Source organism: Apis cerana, linkage group LG5 (genome assembly GCF_029169275.1).
Source record: "Apis cerana isolate GH-2021 linkage group LG5, AcerK_1.0, whole genome shotgun sequence".
NCBI classification, from domain to species: Eukaryota; Metazoa; Arthropoda; class Insecta; order Hymenoptera; family Apidae; genus Apis; species Apis cerana.
In genome coordinates this window covers 12,543,807-12,568,017 of record NC_083856.1, presented here as the reverse complement: position 1 = coordinate 12,568,017, position 24,211 = coordinate 12,543,807, and the positions used below count along the sequence as shown (strand labels likewise).

The window sequence follows — 24,211 nt, the reverse complement described above, 5'->3', positions numbered from 1 at the left end:
TGCTGCGAAAGTCAAAATAGTTATTGACCGATGGTAAGATAAAATCGGTAAGAAAAGAAAATCTAGCTACACCTTACCAAGCATCGTGGAAAGTTTCAGACAACTGTCTAAAACGAGAAAGAACGGTTGAACGACGAAGATAAATAAACGAAGAGAAATGTTTATCGCTTATACCTCGTATCTCCTCGTACGTATACAAACTTGGTTATAATTAAGAAGCTGGATAAAGAGGAGAATGCCTTTTATTCGAAACGAGAGAGAGAGAGAGAGAAGAAATATTTTATTACAGTACGGAGAGCAGCATCGGAGACACGGCGGTTAATTGTTTACGAAACAAGAAGGGCATTTGGAATTCGGTGACTCACGCTCTTTTATCGCTCGGTAACGAAATATCGCGAGATGGAAACCGAAGCTTCGAAGGATCGAGCTGGAATTCTAAATATAAACCGGTAACTAAAAATTACAATGACGCGTACCCCTTCGATTCGAGCTATCGCGCGTACGACTGCGCGATATAATTATTCGTAGTGACGAATACGTTTGAAGGAAATTTGGCAACGCGTACACTACGAGTTACAAAACACGAGTTGGACAATTCGTAAACTCAACTTAATCTTTTAACCAGAAAAGGTGAATTAACTCTAGAATTAGAATTACCTCCTCGATTTCATAATTTCCCTATTCATTTTATTAAACATCATATAACTTTTGATTGAAAATAAATTATCCCATATTTGTAAATTAATTTATGTTAAGATAGAACTTTTAATAATGGTTATTTAAATTTTTATTCTATTTTTATAAATTCATCTTAAATATATCCTAATCTTCGAGACGTTTCTCTTTTCCTTCTTATTCCTCGATCTTAATTAATTTCTCGCGTTCTCTTTCATTAATTAAGATCCTTCCGTGAAAAGAGAGAACGATCTTTCCTCCTCCCCCTCGCGAAAATCGATGGAGAAGACGTTCGTAACAGAGAAGGAAGGGAGGGAAGCGGTGAAAAATAGCAGAGGGAACGTTGCGACACGGTGACCTCGTAGCCGAGGCGTTTGGCCAGGTTCGCGGCCAACGTTTCATCCTAGATGAGACAAAGATTGTTCGAACATCGTGTACTAGTTATACGCAACTCGGAGAAAAGTAGGCGACGACGACGAATAGGAGGAGGAGGTTGCCAGACTCTTTGGCGGCTTGGCGTCTCACAGACTGCTCCAATTCTCTTTCTCTCTCTCTCTCTCTCTCGATATACCGCAAACTGCAACGACACGCTTTCGGTCCTTCCCCCACCCACGAGATCATCCTTCGATTCCCGCGATTATTCGAAGCACACCGAGGCGATCGTTGGCCGAGCTTTAATTCGCGACCGTGCCACGCTATGCGCGCGCACTTCTCCGTTATTACACCATTAGCCTCGCTCGTTCCTTTCCGTGCCCCTATTCGTTCGTTCCCTCTGGGAATCGTTCCGCTCGGGACGAGCATTTCGGTCGGATCGTTTTTTGCGTTTCGCGAGGTGAAGGGTCGTCCCAAGGTCGCCTCGAATACTTTCGACATTAGTTAATGCCGACACGTTGGCATGCATAATAACCGCAGCCATCGAGTCTCCTATTTTCGTAGCGCATCATATCGCTCCGTCGCGCTTTCGTCGACCTCGTTGTTGTTGGCCATGTTTTCCGCCCGCCGTCCTACATACTATCATGTATTTATCGATGGCCTTTTTTTTTCTATACCTACGAATTATGCGTCAAATCTGTATCTCCGCAATGCGGTCCATTTGTCGTGCGCAATTTGCACCGCTTGGAAGAATGGGGGGTACGATCAACGGTGAAATTATTCAAGGGTACAATTACGCAGAATTACGTAGGAAAATGTATACTTTGGATCATTAAGTCTTACTTCCCGAATGCAATACGGATTTCTACGGATCGGGGAATTTCAATTCAAGGTCGAAATTGATTTTCTCTCATCGCGGTCGCCGTTACTCATCCTCGCTTTCTCGACGTTTTCCATTTAAAAAAAAATTGTACATGTACGCGTCCTTGCCGCCTCCGGTTTTCTCGAGACGCGGCGAGTTTTTTTTTTTTTCCTTCTATTTTCAATCGAGCGAACGATTTAATAGGGGCAAGCCGACTTTCGATCGAGCCAACCTGCCTTCTTTCTTTTATGCAAATCGCCACCGCCGCGATTATAGATAATAATTGTCGTCGCTCCATTGCCGTGTCTATCGCGTCTTCGGATCGGATCCGTCCATTTGCATCGAACAAGATGCACGACTTCCTTTCCGTCTTTGAACGTCTTCTAACAAATCCAAGGATTATCTCGAGATTCTTCGACGTTTTATTTATCATTTACGAAGGAACGACCGGCGATTCTCTCTCTTTTTTTTCCCAGAAATTTTTTTTTACAAGCCGATATTAAACGAATTCGAAGGAAATGTTAAATTACGCGCAATGAATGGTGATTTAATAGATGTATATATTTATAAAATTCCGAGAGCAGCAGCAATTTCCGATAATTATTATTTAATCCGATCAACGTGGGGGGAAATACTGTGAATAAATGGATATCTGTTTTTTAGCTTTTAAAGTATCGATTTTCCAAGAAAAGCATGGTCAATTTAAGAGATTAACGAGAATGAAGAAAAGTGAAGGAGGAAAAGTGAAAAATTTATCCCTTATTTTTCACGTGTTTTCGCTCAAGCTCGTGAATATTTTTTTCCAAACGAATGTAATAGTAAAGTATCTGATCTAAAATAAATTCAATTCGAAACCGTATGTGTATTAATTTTTGAATCGGTAGATCGATAACAAAAGTTTCTCTCCTCTTTATGTATAATTCATTGCTGGAATCCTGACACCATTTAAATATTCGAAATCGTAAAAATTATTTTCATTTTCATAAAATCGCGTCAATCGTTTAAACTAAAATATTTTCGAAATTGGCTTATTAATCTCTAGCTTATTCGTATATTCGAATACGAAATTATTATTATTATTTATAAATTAAACTATCGTTACGAATTTTTGTATTGTATAGGTTAGAATTCTATGTCTAACGCTACGCATCGAGGTTAGATACAGTTCGTCGTCGTTTTGGATTGGTATATGTGACAAATACCATGGTTTGAACAAAAATACGTGTGAAAATAGGCGTTTCCTTCCACGTTGACCAATCAGACTCGCGTTCGTTCCGCGAGACTTCTTTCCACCAATGAACAATATTCACTGCTGAAAAAAAGTCTCGCAGAACAGCGCAGAGGTAAGAGAAGTCCTTCAAACGTTTTGTTGACAATCCTGACACAGCACCACACAGTAATAAAAGAGGAGGTATAATTTGAACATTCGAAATTATCGTAAAAATTATTTTTATTTTCATGAAGTTACGTTAGAATAGTCACCAAGCCTGAAAGCTGAAACTATCTATAGTATGTCTAGCTTATTCGTATATTCGAATACAAAATACGAAATTTATAAATTAAATTATCGTCACAAATCGTAATTATTATAAGAAATAAAAAATTTTTATATTATATCGATACGTTAAAATATTCTGAATATCTATACCCTAATGCATCGAGATTTAGATACAGATTGTTTCGAATTAGTACGTGCGATAACTATGACATGGTAGAAATAAAAATGCGTATAAAAATGAGATTATCGATTTCTCTTTTGTAATTGCCAATACGAATTGTTATATATGAAACGATACTAAAGTTTAAAAAAACTGTCGCGAAAGTATTGGGAAGAAATCAGCAGGAATAAACGATAAGAAAGAAACTATAAAATCAATCATATCATGTTTGCAGTGCGAGCAAACGATATCTGAATCGAGGAGACACGAATTATTTGATAATTTAACAATCCTTGAAATCGAATAAATAAATAAATAAATAATGTAATATCGACTAATTTTTTCTTCCATTCTCACTTTCTTATTCCTTTACATCCGACAAACCGAAGTAATTCCGAAAGGAAGGACGCGCGAAATGGAAACGTATACCCCCTTTTGTTGCTTGGGGCGACGACTTCCTTTTATTTCCTCGTATAAATATACGATCCGTTTCCAGGACCTCTGTCACGCATCTCTGTCCAACGTATTCTCGAACCGTACGTTTCGCCATCATCCTTCTCCTTTTCCCCCCTCCAACTTTCCTCTCTTCCGCTTCGTACAGTTTTTCGAGTTTCAGCGCCCTCTTCTCTTTCGGCCTTTATCGCCGTTCAATCTCGTTCCACGCGATACCTTTTCTTTCGAACGAGTGTACAAGAGCAGTTCCGCGTTTTCGTTCCATAAATCCTCGTAGCAATCCCGAAGATTATATTCGAATTTTTCCTGTAGGGGATAGGGCGGGAAGAAAAGACGGGGGAGAGGAGGTGATAAAACGGGGAAAGAACAGGAGGGGAAAGTCTCGTTTAATAGCTTAATAATTACAGTTTTTATTACGATATTTTGCTCGAGTATATGAAATACGTGTAATTAAATTGCGGATGTTCGATTAAAAAATGCACATTGATATGCAAAAAAGTAGAAAATATTCAAAGTATATCGCATTATTTCTTCACTCATGTTCCTACGAATCTTTCAATCTTCCCTTCGATAATAACCTCGTGTAGGGTGAAGATAATTTAAAAAAAAAAAAAAGGGGAAAAAAATGTAACGATACATATTTAAATACCCTTTCTCATCAACGTGAAATCAAAGTTGATTGCGCGAATGAAAAGGGAAAGGAAGAAACGTGACGCATTAACGAAATGAGCGCATTAACAAGCGCGAAACAACAGATAACGCACCCCTACTTTTTCTGCTCTCTCTCTCTCTCTCTCTCTCTCTCTCTCTCTCTCTCTCTCTCATCTCCCCCCCTCCAACGACAATACCATCAAATTCGTTCGATAAATCTGAGGGATGAGCTTTTACTCGTTCCTCCGATTATGCACAGATCGTTCTGTGTAAAAGGAAAGTGTCGGCGATAACGGGAAGTGGAACTGTTGAATGGGGAAGAAACATGGCCTATCGTCACGTTAACTGTGCGAACTTTCGTTTCTGCCGGTTGAATTAATTCGTCCGATTATTTGTAGAACGTTCGCGTGCATAACGCCGTTCCTTTAACTGCTGGCAATTTATTCGCACGTTCGTAACGATAATTGTTTGTCGTCGATGACCGATGATCCTCCATCTACAAATTATTTCAAACGCGGGAAAAGAGAAATACGATGATTTTAAATGAATTTAAAATTAATATTAAACGCGATATTCGATAGGAAATTATCCAATAATTTTGAAATTTTTGCTTCCTCGCTTTTAACGCTGCATCTATGATATGGAACCGATTACCATGCTATATCCGTTATGCTAATGCGAATTCTGTAGAGAAATACATTTAAAATTTGTCTTAAACTTCGCCACCAATTCTTCCCTCTTTATAATATCACCTCGAAAAAGCTATCTCGCGTAAAAGCGATAGAACTTTTTCAACGAAGCGTAATTTCGGAGGAAGACCTGTTGAATAATTTTTTTTCGAACTTTTTTCTCGAAGTTTGAACTCATTCGATCCGCAACATTGATATTGTTCGGTCGATATAAAGAACGCGATACAGCGCTTTCCATTCCGTTTGATGAATCGTTATGAGCAATTTTTCTTCACGAGAATTATTGTATCCCTTCGATTATTTTGCGTGAAAGTATATATACACGACGTGTGAAATAACAAAAATATATTTTTTGTTATTTTTTCCTTCCTTCGAGCTTGTAAATTTTTAACCGTGTCTATTATATTGTCGATAAATTGATCCACGATTGAAAAATTTTTGATCACCGCCATCTCGCGTTTAAACATCGAAGCTTTGTTATTAACATAGCAGGATGCGCAAGGAGGTATTCGACTTCACGTGACGTCACAGAGAAGGAGAGCAATATCGTGCGAAAAGGACGGATTAAGGATAAGGACGCCATATCGAAAAATTATTAATTATTCCCTTTTTATTGAAAAATTTCCGTACTTTTAAGCTCGCTTTTTGAAACCAAATCTTCAAAAAAGTTTCTCACGTTAATTTTAGCGAGAAATTCTTTTCCATTAATTTATCAACAATTAACGAGTAATAATTTTTAATACATCGAAGACTCTACATGGAAAATTCATTAATTATTCGTCTCCTACTCAAAATTTCTGCACTGTTTAAACTCGCGTTTGGAAGCTAGAATTTCAAATAAGTTTCTCCTATCAATTTTAACGCGAAATTCCTTCTAATTAATTGTTTATTGACGATTAACGCGTCGCACTGTTTAATGGCATCAAAGACGCCATGTTAAATATTAATTACTCGTTTTCTAATCAAAATTTCCGCACTTTTGAACTTGCATCTTGTAACTAGAGTTTCTCGTATCAATTTTAAAGCGAGATTCTTCTTACTTAATTGTTTATTAACAATTAATATGTGATATTAAGATCGATAACAATGGTAGTTTTTTTTTTTACTAATTTCTTATTATTATAAGATTTATTTCTAAATATTATTGTGTACATTTGAAACTTTACTTCCTTCCTTAGATTTACATATAAATTTTATGCGCAATTTTGTTGTCCTTTGATCGAATCCGAAATGAAAGTTCGCAACTGCGACATTCTTCGAAATAATCGTTAATAAATAATTAATTAGAAAGAATTTCACGTTAAATTTAACACGAGAAGATTACCCGATGTTTCGACATCAAGATGCGAGCTTAAAAGTAGGAAAATTTTTCAGCTAAAAGCGAATAATTAATAGTTTTTCGATATGGCGTCCTTATCCTTAATCCGTCCTTTTCGCACAATATTGCTCTCCTTCTCTGTGACGTCACGTGAAGTCGAATACCTCCTTGCGCATCCTGTTATGTTAATAACAAATCAGAGCTTCGAGCGTCCAAACGCGAGATGGCGGTGATAAAAATTTTTCAATCGCGGACTAACTTATCGGCAAAATAAATTTCATTGACAGTTCATAGGATGGAAAGGAAGAAACGCGGCAGACATTTTATAATATTCGAGAAATATTCCAAGATTAAAGATAAAGAAACGTGTATGTAAATTTTCCGAAATGAGAAATTCGCAAAAGTATCGGAAATGCTTGAAAAACGGAATTTCTCGAAAGAAAAGGATCGTATATGTTGAAAAATGAATTTTCTTGTTCATTTTCGTAAATATGGTTAGTTAGGTTAGTTAGGTTAATTGACGTAAATAGATGTAAAGTGTAATATTGTTATTTTTATATATAACAAAATGTTACGAAAATTTGGCAATATCGTGCCAGTGTGAAAGCGGGAATTCGGAGAAGAAAGAGAAAAAAGGAAAAAAAGGTAAGCCCACGTTCAGATCAGATCGAATTACCGTGGAGGGCGAGAAAGACGGTTTCACTTTTCCCTCGATTGGCTACGAGGATTGAATCGTGGAAGGCTTCCTCGACGGATCGAATCTCATTTAGATTTCCATCGTGAGATACTAGACGTCGGTTCCGAGATTTTCTCCCTCTCTTTCTCGAGCCTCGATGGCATGCGAACGGCATTCCTGTCTGCGCCGGTAATCGTCCGCGATTTATACGACACTGTCCAGTCCAGTCCAGTCCAGTCCAGTCTAGGTTTTCGAGACTCTCGGACTAGTTTCTCGCTTGCCTTCGTGGAACAGGTGGCGTTTCCTTTTTCCCTCCACCGCAACTCTCCTCGGCTGCGTTTTATCGACCTGTTTCTTGTTCAATTAGACGCGATGCATTAATACCGTTAAAGCGCCATTGCACGCATGTGGCTCTCTGTGCTTCTTTCTCTCAAATTTGCATAAAATTATATTTTCAATTATTGATCGTCCGTTGTACACGCTGCTTTCGTAATTTTGGAATATTTGTAGTGAAAACAATATAATGGAACACAACGAATTACGATAATTATCGTAACAAATTTGCTTTCTACTCGTTGCACGCAATATGTAAATAAATAAATGGAATAATTTGTGCTCGAAAAACCTGTTGTAGATAAAAAAGAGTTCGTCGAGAGTTTGTTTGATCGACGAATCATCCTTATGCCTGCCCTTAGCTTGTTAAAAGATTAAAATTTATAGCTTCAAAACGTGCAAGGTATCGATCACTTGCTCTCGAACAAAACAGTGGATAGATATATAGGTTTTAGGGCGGCGGTTAAACGCATTCCTTATCGATCGCGTTCCACGGTTAATTTCTCGCGAGTCACCGGTTGATTGGCTCTTTCGGGATGAAAGAATGAAAAAGAAGTATGGGGGAGAGGCAGAAATTCGTAATCATCGTAGCCTGGTGGTTTCGGTGTGACGGTGGCTTAAAGAGCTCCGCGCCGCCTGCTCGTTGATTAATAATCCCGCGGGCGGAACCTAGCTTCGTGCGCAACGGTGCACCTTTTCTCTCTTCTTTATCTCTCCCTCCGCCCGTCTCTCCCTTTCACCCGCTTTTCTTTATTTCACTTTCTCCTAACCGCTTTTTCCGCTCTTCCCCGCTTCGTTCCACCAACTTGTCTCTTCCATTTCCTCCACCCCACTCCTCCCAGTCTAGTCTCTCTCTTTCTCTCTCTCCCCTTTCCTCCATTCATCCTTTTCACCGCTCTTTTTCTCTTTTCTTCTAGCTCGCAGCGTATATATACCTCGCCTCGTACAGAGAGGCTCGCTCGTTCCACAGGATTCTGTTCTGGACGCGGAGATAGATAGATCATTGGGATCGAAGACGAGCGGGTTAATTACGCGGAGTGTCGTTAATTATGACGGGGAAGAATTCAAGTTCTTATCACCGAGGATGTCGAGAAGAGATCCGTGTTCGCAAAATACGCTCGATACGTTTTCACGCGTTGACACGCGAAGGAGGCTAGTTTTATTTCGTAAATAAAGAATGGAAATGATCCAAGACTGTCGAAAAATTAGTTGCTCGAAATGTCGAGTCATAAATTTGGATTAAACTTACTACGCATCAGTGAGAAATATCTGATACAAAGCGTTTAATTAATATAGAACACGAAGCGATGCAAAAAGTTAACACGTTCCATTATAATTGGTACAAAAATGAAGTTATTACTTTCGAGATTAATCTTCTCGCCTGCGAGACAACAAACTGCCCCGTGCACTGTACGCTGCTCTATACGAAATTAGCAAAGCGTAACTGCGTTCAGTTTCATAAATTTTAACTTTATCAAAGCGTAAAACATCCGCTCTTATTAATGTATCCGAGGATATTCATCATCAGCGTGGATAGATTATTCGAGAATTGAAACTTTGTTTACTCTTGTTTTTGATCTCGATCTTGAAAAACAAGTTTAATTTATACCCGAAGGAAATTCCAATTTAATTACATCCTCAATTTAGAATTCGAAAAAATTCAAAAATTAAGCCATGAATTTCTCCTAGGACACGATTGAGCGAGCAAGATCAACAACGCAATCGCACGCGAGACACCATTAACGGGCTCCCGTGCCCAAATGGAAAAAAACATTCATTGCGAAGGTCACCGTCAAGCGACGGATCGATGTCCGCGACATTCGACAAAGATCTCGCGGCAAGTGCGTGAAATACGATATCCACGGTCCGAACTAAGTGGTTAAACACGTAAAAAGTATCTTGCCAAGTTCAAATCGGACAGTGTGCGCGTTGTTTATTCAAATTATAATCTTTGTAATTTTTCTAATATACCAATTGGTATGGTCCTCTCGCCACGAGATGATTATGCATTGAGACTCTCTTAATAAGAAAAAAAAAATGAATTCGAATAAAATTGTATAGGAAATTTAATTTTTAACTTTGGGAACGATCATCGTTATTCGTTCTAAAGAAGTGAAGTGGAATTTTTATTAATATATCATGAAGTAAGAGTATCGAATAAATTTATATTCTTATCTAGAATCGTAATGATTTCTCGAGCAATTACTGCGACAATTAAAAAAAAAAATATTCGCACGCGCAAACTTTTTATCAGTATTTTTTGCCAACATATATTTAGGAGTGCTGAAAAAGAAAAGATAGCTAGAAGAGGTTGATCTGGAAGAATCACTCTCTTGCAGCATTTATAGCTGCACTTGGAGATCCAAAAACAGGACCACTTCGACGATATTAATGGAAGAATCATGGCCACTTTATACACGTAAAAACGCTACTTTTAAAAACGCGATCACTTTATCGACCCAACTCTTAAAATTGGATTTAACAAAAATACAAATATGAATCGGTGTACCCAGATTAAAAAAACGAATCGAATCATTATTTTTCTCGTAATTTTAATCCAAATCGTAACCTGTTTGTCACGGCATTAATTAAAAAACCGCGAATGCCCGTTTACTCACGATAACACGATATATCAGGGCCAAAAACTACGTACCTTAAAACGAGTATAGTGACAAACTAGTGACAAAAATGAAAACTCGCATTATCGTTAAAATTTTTTTTGCATAATTAAACGTTTTCTCTCTTACTTTTTCATCGTTACGACGTCATTTGCGAAATTTTTCGTTCGTCTAAAATAGATTATAAATCTCGTGATAAGGGATTGACAGTTAATTAGAAAAGGTGGTCGTTAATTATGGAAGCTGGAAATTCAGGTAGTTCTTCGAGCACCCATTTTTACAAGAAATTCCCGGTACTGCTCGGGACTCAATGCGCTTATTATGTGATCAGCCGGTTTCCAGAACGTTATTAATGAATTACATACATCACTGTGCTCGATAAGATACATGATTAAGCGAATTCGAGATGTGTTACTCGTATCGAGTCGTTAAATACTTGCGATCGGAATTTCGCGATAAAAAAACTAGAAGAGCTGACCAACGTATCTATTTTTTTCCACTAGCAATTTCCAACGACGATGATTCAAAATTTCCACGGAAGAAGATAAATGACGAAACTACGTAAACTCACGTTCGTACATGATCTGTGATTTTTGATTTTATTTTTCGAATTTTCGAGGAACACGAGAAATCAAAATTTTGAGGATATTCAAAAATTGACGATGATTCAAAATTCTCGAAAAAAATAAATAAATGAATTGTGGCATCCTGATTTTATTTTTCGAATTTTTTGAGAGAAACTTTCTTAGGATATTCAAAATTGACGATGATTCAAAATTTTCGCGGAAAAAGATAAATAACGGAACTGTAATCTATGATTCTTGATTTTATTTTTCGAAGAACACGAGAAATTAAAATTTTGAGGATATTCAAAAATTGACGATGATTCAAAATTCTCGCGAAAGAAGCTGAATGACGAAATTATACGTAATCTATGATTCTTGATTTTATTTTTCGAATTTTCGAAGAACACGAGAAATCAAAATTTTGAGGATATTCAAAAATTGACGATGATTCAAAATTCTCGCGAAAGAAGCTAAATGACGAAATTATATGTAATCTATGATTCTTGATCATGATTTTATTTTTCGAAGAACACGAGAAATCAAAATTTTGAGGATATTCAAAAATTGACGATGACTCAAAATTCTCGAAAAAAATAAATAAATAAATTGTGACATCCTGATTTTATTTTTCGAATTTTTTGAGAGATTAAAACTTTCTTAGGATATTCAAAATTGACGATGATTCAACATTTTCGCGGAAGAAGATAAATGACGAAACTATACATAAATTGTAATTCTTAATTTTATTTTTGGAATTTTTCAGTAATATGAAAAATTAATTATTTTTAGGATATTCAAAATTCTCAAAAAAAAAGTAAAATTTGAATTTTTTGGGAGATCAAAACTTTCTTACGATATTCAAAATTGATGATGATTCAAAATTTTCACGGAAGAAGATAAATGACGAAACTATACATAAATTGTAATTCTTAATTTTATTTTTGGAATTTTTCAATAATATGAAAAATTAATTATTTTTAGAATATTCAAAATTGACGATGATTTATAATTCTCGCGGAAGAAGATAAATGATCAAACTATATTCTGTAGTTTTCTGTAATTTTCGAATAAATAAAAACTTGGAAAATTAATTAAAAATTCTCGCGAAAGAAAATAAACGAAAAAACTACAATTTTGTAATTTTTATTTATTTTATTTATCGAATTTTCGAAGAGAAATCAAAATTTCGAAGATATTCAAAAATTGACGATGATTCAAAATTCTCGAAAAAAAAAAATAAACGAATTGTACGAATATTATGAAAAATTAATCATTTTTAGGATATTAAAAATTGACGATGATTTATAATCCTCGCGAAAGAAAATAAATGAAAAAACTACACTTTTGTAACTTTCGATTTTATTTTTCGAATTTTCAAGAACACGAGAAATCAAAATTTTGAGGATATTTAAACACGTACAACACGTAGCCCCGAATTATCGTTCATCAATTATTGCATCCCACGATAAATTTTGGAGATTCTTTCAAAAATCTTTCAGAAGATTTCTCTCAAAAGTTTTTCACCTTAATGGAACGCTTGATCGTGAGCACGTACGAGTTTCGATCCTTTAAAAGCGCTGTTGGTGAGAATAACGTACGGGGAAAATTGTATCATGGTTGATAAGATTTATACCGTTTACCGTACACGTGCACGTATATACGCATACCCGATCTCTTCTCCCCTTTGTTCCACGCGATTCGTATCAGTGGGACGGAAGCTCGAAACAAAAGTTCGAAGCGAGAGGTTTAAACGAGTCCGAGCCACTCGAGGAACAAATGTTTCATGTGTCGTGGCGCGCACCTCTCCACCACCTTTTCTGTTCCGTTCAACGGATCCATAGAAATTGCGCGGAGACCTTAAAAAGAGCGTAATTGCATCGGCTCGTCTCTTATTAAAAACGCGGCAAATAGCGCAAGCCTTTGCTTCGAGCTATTTCTTCGGTCACAATGGCCGCGTTATATTATTAAAAGATCGATTTGCGTTGCCTCGCGCGAGAGGAATCTTGAATCGCGCCCGTTGATAGTCTTAATTGAATTTTCACGTACGAGATTTCGATCGAATTTCGTAATTTCACGATTTTTCCCTCGCAGGAAATGTGTAAGTTTTGAAAAATTCAATTTTTTATCTCAGCACGGGGGGAGTTTTGAAATATTTGGAAATGTAGAAAGATAGATTAAATTAAATTAATCTCTAGATACGTTTTTTTTTTTTTTTTTTAAATCCATATTTTACTTCCATTTATAAATTCTTATTACATTAGTCGAGTTTCAAACACAAAGAGCACGTTTCGCATCGAACGTGGATTCGATCGCTATTATGACGCATTACCAAGATTTAGCCTTTCATAGCGGATCCTAATACCCGCCAGTCGATCCTTTTGCAATCGTTGCAAATGCAACGGCGATACCTTTCATCTCAATGATTGAAGGCTGGCCACGTTCGAGGAAGAAAGAACCGGCTGTTTCTTCCTTCCTTCGACTGTCTCAGGTCGGCCAATCTCCCCCTCCCCCGCCTGCTTCCGCCCTTCCTTTCCGCCAGGGAAAATTTCAAATGTAAATTTAGCGAGGACGAGCGAAATTTCCAGGTCAAGTGAACTACAGGTTTCGAAACGTTCTTCGAAAATAAAAAGAAAAAAAGTAATTCCCTTTTTCAGGAAAGGGAGGGGAGGATAAAAAATCAACTTGGAGTGCTTCGTTTCGTTGGAAAACTTTACGAAGCCTCTTATATATTTCAAGCTAATAGAATTTTATCACGAAAAATTATTGAAATCGTAGCAATCGAATGTGTGAAAATTTTAGTAAAATTTTTAATAGTTGAGAACCACTGCCCTGGTTATTTATCGTCAAAATTATGACACAAAAGTTGCAATAACGCATAGAAGAGATTCGTAAAATTTTCTAAATTAGTAGCCGTAAATGAAAAAGATTTGTATTCAATTATTCGAGTGATTATCTTGTATGAAACGAAATTGTTAAAAAGAAATCTTTTCGTAGGAAATAACGCGTGATTTACCAATATTACGAGTTATATTTGTTATATCAACGGGAATGGAAAGGCGAAGTCGAAAAATGCAGTTGAATTATGCATTTCGATAAACCAATTATTCGTTTCGCATTCCTCTAAAGAAGGAAACAAGTTTAATACAAGTTGCAAATAAGAAGATAAGACTACCGTCGGTAAAGTAGACGGAAAAGTATGTGGAACTTGGCAACAAACAGCATGTAAATTTAAAGAGAGCTTTATCAAACTTCTGAAAATAGTTTGCTTGTGTATATCACAAGAACAGAGATCGCTTGTATCGTTTGGGTACACACCGATCAATTTTAATATAATTTCCCGAGTACCACAATCTGGCGCTCGTTTGAAGCGACAAACGAGATAGGAACGTGGAACGTTCGATCGCTAATTAAATATGAATTTCATCTATATTTCACTTCCCCCCGTGTATTTTAATTCAACGTGTAATAGAACGTTAAATAAACGCGAAATCGAGCGGATAAAATGGTGGAAAATTTCTATAGCTAGAAATTCGCATAAATGATTTCAAGTAAGACAGATTTAGTATTTCGGATAGCGTTTTGGTAATTAATACGATGAAGCATTGGAATCGATTTCATCGGTGGAACCGTGTATTGCCGAATTCGTATCGTTATCTCGATATTTGTCGAATTATACGATTTGGTATCGTGTACAGTCGTAATGTACAAACGATTTTATTAAATCGAACTTTCCATAACGTGGATTAACCTTTCTCCTTGAAATTTTTGTTTATCGACGAATATTCTCGAATAATGTAAAAAAAAAATTAGTGTAATTCACTAATGAAAAAAAATCTTGCTTATCTTCAATTTAAACGTTTTGTCAACAATCTTGATAAATATTTAAAATCATAAAAATTATTTTAATTTTCATGAAGTTATATCATCCAAGATTGAAATATATAAATTGATATACTGGAATTAAATTATTAATAAGAAATAAACAAATTTTTATATTATATCGATAAAATTCTCTAGATTCTATGCTTATGCTACGCTTGAAGTTTAAATACAGATCGTTGTTCTGGATTGGTATATGTGACAAATACCACGGTAGAAAGAAAAATGCGTGTGAAAATAGGCGTTTCCTTTCACGTTAACCAATCAGACTCGCGAGACTAGTGAACTATACCACGTGAAGTTGTCAATTTCAGAACAAGTAACAATCGACTGCGACTTGTAAACTCTACTTAACCTATATTTCTTGCTTAGCATATCTTGACGTTGTTTCCTTACATTTCTTTTATGGAATAAGTTCTTTGTTGTTTTATTTTAATTATTTTTTAAAAAGTGAACGAATTTAGAATATCATTTCTATATGAGTTCAAGCTGAGTCACAATGCATATCGAAATTAGATTAGCGTTCGAAAAAAATTTTATCGATGAGATACTGTTTCAAAAATTCAGCATATTGCCGAGTAATTGATTAAGAAATAACTCGCATTAATCAATAGAAATAGATCTATTCTTTTGCATGACAATGCTTGATCGCGTACACTCACCAGATATTTCATCAACCGATTATCACTTGTTTTGCCATTTATAGTTGTTTCCAAAATATAAAATATTCGACACTCGAGAAGTTGTAATCGTTCGAAGAATTTCTTCGCGCTAAATCACAAAGTTTTTTAAAAAATGAAATAGGTCAATTAGAATCTATTACAGTTTCGAAGATATATATGATTTTTCTTCCGACTAATAAAAACAGTAATTTCATGTGATACGATCTAATAATTTTATTCGAGAATATTCATTAATAAATAAAAATTCCAGGGAGAAATGTTAATCCACGTTATGGAAAGTTCGTCGGTACTTCTTTCCCGACGCTCGAAGTGTTTTAAACATTTCGTTTGTACGATTGATCGTATAAAGTGTTCTCTCGTTGTATCAGACGCAGGGAAAAATCTCGACATCGGTCCTCTCGATATCTCAAAAGACTCGGTTAAATCTCGTTGGAAAAAGATAACTGGTTATTTCTTTTTCCTTTTCCTCGTTATTCAACCATGCGTCGAGATGGGTGATTCTGCTCGCTAATTAAGTCAATCTTCGCGTATCTGGAGGATTCTCGGCTATTCTCGTAGCCGCGTTAAATGCGATCCGCCTCTCAAAGTCTGTCATGTCCGCTCTCTGTCGGTTCCGGGTTCGGTGAGCATCCACCCCCACCCTTTGTCCCCGCTGCTTTCCTATTATTTTCCTTTTCCTCCTTCTCGTGTCAATTTCAGTTGAACGGCCGTCGTGTTCACCATCCTACCCATCCGAGCTTCGCCATTCTCTCTCTCCCTCTCTCTCTCTCGCTCTCGCTCTCGCTTTCGTTCTCGCTCTCTTTTTTCTCCTCGATTTCGGCGTACGACGACGCGAAGGCAACGAGAGTCATCGGTCTCGTGGCGATCTCTCGCGCTCTCTCGCTCGTTAACGAGCATAATTCGCTTCCGATGCAATTTCCAGAAACGAGAGAAGGGAAGCAAAAACTGGTTCGAAACCTTCTTCCATTCTCTCCGATATGTGCGATTCACCTCTATTCGCAAAAATTGCCTCCACTTCAAGACTTCACATCTTTTTCGAGAAATTTCTCCCAGGATATTTGGTTAAAATAGCTTGTCAAAATTATGATTAATTTAGATGAATGGATGTTTTAGATTTGTAAAATTATTTATACGCGATATTCCATTCGTTTTGAATCTTTCTCAACACATGATCTCCATTGGCGAGGATCGTCTTGGAATTTTCAAAATTGGAAAACAAACCATGTGTACAAGGGTGTAAAAAACGGGAAGGGAGTGTGAGACAGATGCAAAGTTGAAGCAAAGCGAAGAGGCGTATTTGGTGCGTGTGTATGCGTGAATGGCCGGCATTGAGAAGAAGTTGCAGCTGCGGTAGTTGCGATGCTCGCTCATAAAATGTTGGCCTGTTCGTCACCTTTGATCTTATCCTCGGCCGAATTATTTTCTCGGGGCGCGAAAGAGAAAAGATATTTGGAAAATATTAAAGGGACGCGGTTAAAGCGCAAACGAAGTGTTTGTTAACGAGCGGATCGTTGTTTGCGCGTAATTCGATATTATTCGAGCATTATCGTTACAAAATGAACGGATAAACAAATGCAAATGAGAGCGAGCCGCTAACGAGGCGTGCAAAGTTAATCAAATTTCTTGTTCAATTTGGCCGAAAAGCGCGATCGATCATCGATTCTATATCAATTTGCACGCGAGAGGGAGAACCGAGTCGATCGATCAAAATGTCGCCAGGAGCTTTCTTTGCTCGGGAAACACGTGGAGAAGGAAAAAGAGAAGGGAGGATTCGAAGAAAAATCGACACTTGAAGTGAACGCATTTCGTTTCGAATTAATCGAAACGTCTCGATCGCTGTATTTTTGTACGCCTTGGTGTAAAAGAATAGAAGGAGGAATGGAAAGGGAAAGCGTGTGGTTTTTAATGAAATGGCGCGCGGAATGCCTTCTGCTGGAGACGAGAATAACTAACGCAAATAGAAACGTACCTTCTGTCTCGCGCGAATCAAGATATCGGTGAATTTCCGTTTTTTCACGCGTTTCAACTCCGCGAATTGTTGCTTACCAACGTTCTTCTCGGTTAATTAACCGCTCCCTTATTTACCGACCGAGTCGTTAAACAACTCGATTGTTGCCGATAAAGCGTTGCCGAGAAATTTTAGGCTTTCTGCTTCTCATTGAAAAATCGAGATTTATTGTTCGATGAGAAATATAGGATCGATGGGAGAGTCCTTTCGATCAAAAAGATAATTTATCGCGTATTTAGCGATATGGAAAGCGAAGCGAAGAGAGATAATGGAGATTGTAATTGTAATCTAGATATCAATTCGCGAAATCATTCGTTTACATTTGCATCTGTTGCAGAGTTCGTATAACGTACTATTATAATTGTAAATTATACGACGATAATCGATTACGGACCAATTTGAGATTAATTTTGCTAATATTGGCTCTGCCCAATTATCGTCGTATTTCTGATTCTATGTAACCCTCGGTTGTGCGGTCGATTATTATTTAACGATTATCTTCGGTTAAATATTATTCTGTATATATAAATACAGAAAATTGATTGTAAAAGTAGATTGAGACGTGATATTTTTTTTTCGTAATTCTTTCGTTTCGAAAATTATCGAACGAAACGGATATAAATTTCCTTAATTTAATTAACATCTCTATATTTGCGAAACTCGTTGATCGAGCGTGTAACAAACGTCTATTAAAGTCACGACGCGAGTCGTTTAAATCGCACTTGCGCCACGGATGAATTAATTTCGTTTCGTTCGATCGTACGTCGATTTTTAACTTTGCAATTCGTGTCAAATCCCTTTCTTTATCATTTTTTTTTTTTTTTTTTTTTAAATTTCGAAAACTTTTGATACTACGCTATAGATAGTTAGAAAACAAAAACTTCTCCTCCTCCTCTTAATCTCTAATCGTTGCAAGTTAATTTTCCATTGTCCTGCCAACGAACCTCCCAAGCTACAACTAATTGGAAGTTTAATTTAATTACTTCTGCATCGAGGCTCGCGTAAGGGTCGACCAAATCGACTATCGTTACACCTTTTAAGCGAAGATAAAAACAAGAATTTCGGCGAAAAAGCGGTTAATTAGCGGCGAGAATAATTTTTTTTTTAAAAAACTTTACTTATAAAATAATTCTCGATCTATTCTTATTATTTTCTCGATGTAACTATTATTATTTATGTTTTGCAAAAAATATCACAACGATAGAAATAGAATAAAATCCCCTTGGCTCTCCTCGCTTCACAAAGATCAAATTCCAATTATTTCCAATTATTATTATTATTATTTGAAGAATAAATAATTAAAGTAACTTATTCGTAAGTTCAACTTGGATTAAATTTTATACTGATTCCATACGTTTCTCTTCTCTCTCTCACCAAGATACACGAAGACAGTGGCGGACTCGAGTTTGACGGCGCAGAGGTACAACCCGGAGTTCACCGTGACGACGATGTCGCCGACGACGGCTTCCTACGGCAACGCGAACACCAGCGTGCTCATTGATCAATTGAGGCACATTAATCAGGTGAGTTCCATGCCCAACTGTAATTTGTTCCTCGGCTCAGCCTTGGCTGACCGTGTTTCCGATTCAATTGTCTCTCGTTCACATCCTGTTTTCGACTTGTGCCTCGAATCGGGGAGACGCGATCGTCTCTTCAAATTGATCAAAATGTAACGCTTGATGCTTGAACCGATCGAGAATCAGATCGAGATCAGGTTATCTTTATGCTAAAGAGAAATTTTCGAATTTTTCAACCGTTTAGAACAGCGAAAAGAAGATTAGATTTGTTTTTTATATTATATTTATATGATTTATTCTATCGTTCAAAATATTCCGCAATTTTCGAAATAATTTTTTTGGACTTTGATCAGAGTAGCTTTATCAGACTTTATACTCGAGAAATTTTCAAATTTCAATTTTAACCATTTAGGAGAGTGAAAATAAGATTAGATTCGTTTTTTATAATTTCTTTATAATTTTGGAACTTGAAGAAATATTTCTTTTTTTACGAAGAATCGTCAAGTTTTAATAATTTATAATTAAATATATATATATATATCACGAATTAGTCATTGTTAATCCTTCTTTACACTCCCCATAACACAATAGCATCGGTCGGTATATGTAATTACGAACCGTAACAGGCCATTCCTCGCCACTTTAGCTTCGCGTAATCTTGCGATTATTAGTTAAACGCGAATATCGCTTTAAGCAAAATGCGGATGGTGGCGTTTAATCCTTGTGCAATCCAAATGTACCTTCCGGGCGCAGACAACGTCAAGCGGTTCAAGCGAGCGTCTACGAGGCGCATGCGTGCAACGATACGTTCAAAACGTTAACCTTAAAGTCGAGGATTAACAATCTGGAAAACGAAGCGAGCTCGCCCTGAAAAGTATGCGAGCGAAAGTAATGGCTCATTCCGCTCTCGAGACGGAAAAAAAACGGAAATCGAAAATTCTCGTTAATAAAAAGTTGTAACCGTCGTTTTCGCTCGACAGATATTGCAGTCTCAGTTGGCGTCTGCGCCCGACAGCGGAACGTTGCTCGGTGACGAGGCTTTGGATGGTTCTGGTAGCGGCGATCGGCCTATATGGAATAAGAAAAACAAAGACGAGGACATCGATAACGACGACGAGGACGTGCGCGGTTATGACCACGACGACGAGGAGGCGTCTGGATCCGGAATGGGACCCACCACACCTGGTAAAAATTTCGATTCGAAATTTTCCACTCCCCCTCCCCCTTCTTTTTTTAGAATCGAATTTGAACGCAAGACGATCGAATTGTATAATTTCAATCTTGTTAGTTTCATCAAGTGAAAGTGAAATTGGAAGTGGCGATTCGAAAAATCATTTTGTTCGAAATTGACAAATCGATGTGGTTAGAATTATTTAGTTTAAACAATTGATTATTTAATGTCAAACCGATCGAATTTCTCTCCAATTACACTTACGAACAATTACGCTTGAATTTTATTATTTTAAAAAAAATTGGGGGACAAATGAGAAAGTTATACGCGTTCGTTTATTACAGATCCGATGCTGAAGACAAATCACGAGAATCCAGCGACGGCCGGCGCTGGATCGAGCATCATCCTGCTTTCGTCCATCGTTTCGATGGCGATTATTGGCTGTTGTGCACCGTTGTTGATCGCTTAAGTTGCGGAGCGTGGATGTGGAAAGAAGGGAACGATTCGTTTCTCGATTCGTAGCCGCGATCTAGGATAACACGTAGAGAAAGAGAGAGAGAGAGAAAGAGAGAGAGAAAGAGAGAGAGAGAGCGATTTTTGGTGCCCGCGTCGGGGAATAGGATGATCCTACTCGACACGAGGGATGGATCGATCCGATTCCGAAATCTTACGAAATCTGCTTTATAGTTTATATATATATATATATCGTGCCGCCTGACCGGGACAAAGCGAGCTGCAAGCAAAATTGTCCGGGAACTATATAACGGGGGATTAATCTGTTTCGTTGTTCGTGACTCGAAGAATCGAATGCGTGCCGATCGATCGATCGATCGATCGATATGTACGATCGATCGAGCGAACGAGCGAACGAATCAAGACTGTGTTTTTTTATTCCAAGTTTGAGAGGGAGAGAGAGAAAGAGAGAGAAAGAGAGAGAGAGTGAGAGTGAGAAAGAAAGAGAGAAAGAGAGAGAGAGAGAGAGTGATCCATTTTTGGACGATCGAGCATACGACGAAGATATTTTTTCCCAGAGGATCGTTAAACGCATAGAGAAAAAGGAACCGCTGCTACTTACGTTCTCTTGGTAGCCTAATGTGGTATTGAATAGCCGGAAGCGAAAGTGCACGATGGATCGCGTCCTGTGTTCGAACGATCGAGAATGAAAAATTGGGGAGAAGAACTCGAAGGAACAATGAGGACGTCGCGCGTCTTGTCGCTTGCAAAGTGGAGGATACGGAAGAAGGGAAGAATTGTAATTTAGTTAGTGTAGAGCGAAAAATTCTGTGTCTGGAGGGAATTGAAAAAAATTCGATCGAGAATGCCGATGCGAAAAATATACGCGGAGATTATTATATCCATATTCCTGTTTTACGATAGCCATTCTCGACGAGAAAATTATTATTATTATTATTATTATTATTATAATTATTATTATTATTATTATTATTATAATTATTATTATTATTATTATAATTATTATAATTATTATTATTATTATTATTATTATTACGCTGCGAAAAAGCCGAGCAGCGCTATTTTGTTTTGTTTCTCGCGGCGAGAAAGAAGTTGACCCGTTTTGTATACTAAATTGGAGGGGATAATCCACGCACAAGGGACATTACGGCCTGTGGAAAATCGGATTTGAACGGAGAGGAAGGAAAGATGGAAAAAGAATAGTAATTTTACGATAGACAGAGAGAGATTAATTACCTTGTACTTTTTTATTTATGCGACATCATAGTGAAAATCATGTTTAAAAAAAATTAAAAGCGAATTGAGCGAAATACGAGGTAAATATAAACATACGTTTAATTCGCATAATTCTATGAGAAACAATTATACGAGAAAATTATATTCAACATAGAGAGAGAGAGAGAGAGAGAGAGAGAGTGAAGACACACAGAGACGAGAATCTGGAAAAATATTTCTTTCTCGCCATAATATCGAAAAATGATGAAAACTACAAAAACGATATTTATACTATACTATACTGCGAAACAGGATCAAAGATATATCCTTTCCTTTCTGAAAGTACGACGATTCTAAGAGCAGCAGCATCAGCAGCAGCAGCAGCAACGAACAGCAATAATAAGTAAACGCCGCGAAGAGATTTCTCGCTTTTAGCGATTCCAAGTGTATGGTTTCGCGACGAGCGAAGCCTTAAAAAAAAAAAAAGAAAAAAGAAAAAAAAAACAACCGTGACTTCGATCCTTGTGCCTCGCGTTTTGCACTGTTCTTCGTCACGCACGAATTGCCTCTCGTTCGCGGTGACGCTTTTTTTGTCGCCGATGCCGATACACGAACTATAATGACGGGTTTAAAATTATTCTCGTCCAGTGATATCGCGTGTGCATGCCATATAAACGAAGCTAACTGCCAAAATGCCAGTTGCGCGACCAAAGGTGTTTTTCTTCTCGCTTCGAACGAGGTCGCCACTTTACTTTCGGACATATATACGATCGAATACTTCTTTCGTTCTCGATCCAAACAATCGTTACATCGTCCAAGGATAGTTTCCACGCGAATCTGAAGAAGGAAGAATTCGCAAGATGGATTTTTCTTTTCTTTTCTTTTTTTTTTTTTTTAATCATACGCTGTGAACGATTCGATCGGACGAAATTTGTGTATGCGAGATTGGATGGTTCGAGAGAATCAAGAACTCGTTCTTGGACGTCTAATCGTTGAAAGGAGATATGACGAACGGTGTTTCGAAATCAAATTCCTGGGAAACTTTCGGTTTCTCGTATTCGATGTAACGTAAAGACGATCGATTCGACGGTACTGCTACTCGAGAAAGCGAAGAGGTTAGGTTTGTAGTCGGGAGTTGTATACGTGCCATAATTTTTTATCGTGTCATCGTTCGGATCATTGACCAACCGTTTTTTTTTTTTCGAAATTTCATTCAATACCTTGTTTGGTATTTAGAGTGTTTTCAAGTGCCAAAAAAAGAAAAAAAGCAAAAGAAAAATCGCGTCAACGTTTTAGACGTCTAAGCTTCGAAGCGGATTTAGATTTTGGCGGTTTGCTTTTCGATTAAAAAAAAAAATACGACTTACGGCGAGCGTCGAGAAAGTATTCGTGCGTCAATTAATTGCAAAGTGAAATTGTCGATTATTTTTAATATTTTTACGTTTGTTAAATTAAAATTATCGTATTTCCCAAATCGATATTCGTCCTTCACCCTTTTTCTTTCGCGTTTAATAAACGTGCGATCGGTAGGCGTATTTCACGCGTGATTAATTATTGCACGAATTATTTTTCTAGGCCTGGCTGCCGTGGTAGACTATAGTGTGTAACAAAGTGTGTAGGAAGAGCAATGGAGACGGGAATCTGTCGGTGTAACCTCGTATGCGTCTCGTATACGGCCACACTGATTTTGTACATTTGATTTCTCGGATCTTTGAGGGTTAGTGCCTTTTTCCAATATCCCTGGCCGTGACGTCGTGTCATCATCTCACGCCCGACAGAAGGAAACAAGAAGAGAGCCAAATCGTCGATATAAAAAAAAAAAAAAAAAAAAAAAAACTGTACAGGGCATTTCATTCTGCTGAGAAGAAAAAGCGACCAGTGTGAGCGCGTGTGAGCGACTTTCTTCTTTCCCTCCTTTTTCCTAATTTTTGTAACGCCTCTCTCTCGTAAAAGAAATCGAATTAAACCTCGTGGCGATCTATTTTGAAGAGACGACAAACGAAACGACAAACATTTTTGAAATTTCTAATAGATATCGAGTAATTTTGTCCCTTTGGACAAAGTCCAGACTGTATTTCTATATTCTTTTAAACAAGCAGACTTTTGGAAAGTTTTTTTTTCTCTCTTAATTCTGTAATAATTCTTAATTAATTAGAATTAATTATAAAAGCGCTAAGAAACTAGTCCATCAGGGCAAATAAAATTAGTTGATTTTTATCGATGCTCTTGCACTTTCAACAAGATCAATTCCCTTTTTTTCTTTTTTTTTTTTATCGTTCGATACAATCGTTAATTCGACGAATCGGCTGGCAAATCCGACTCGTCTCTAGCCATTTATATATAATTATATATATGGCAACAGTCGATATTATCGTTCCATGAGTAATTTCGTG

General features: G+C 37.2%; 1 protein-coding gene across 1 annotated transcript in view; it reads left to right on the top strand.

Annotated features, from left to right (window-relative positions):
• LOC108003317 (division abnormally delayed protein) overlaps window positions 1-24,035 on the top strand; it is an 84,836-nt gene extending 60,801 nt beyond the window's left edge. Inside the window, exons 6-8 of the mRNA XM_017065483.3 lie at window positions 18,820-18,964; window positions 19,939-20,143; window positions 20,474-24,035. Coding sequence (XP_016920972.1) covers window positions 18,820-18,964; window positions 19,939-20,143; window positions 20,474-20,598 — 475 coding nt within the window. The 3' untranslated portion in view covers window positions 20,599-24,035. The remainder of the gene's footprint in view (window positions 1-18,819; window positions 18,965-19,938; window positions 20,144-20,473) is intronic.
• The last annotated feature ends 176 nt before the right edge of the window (window positions 24,036-24,211 follow it).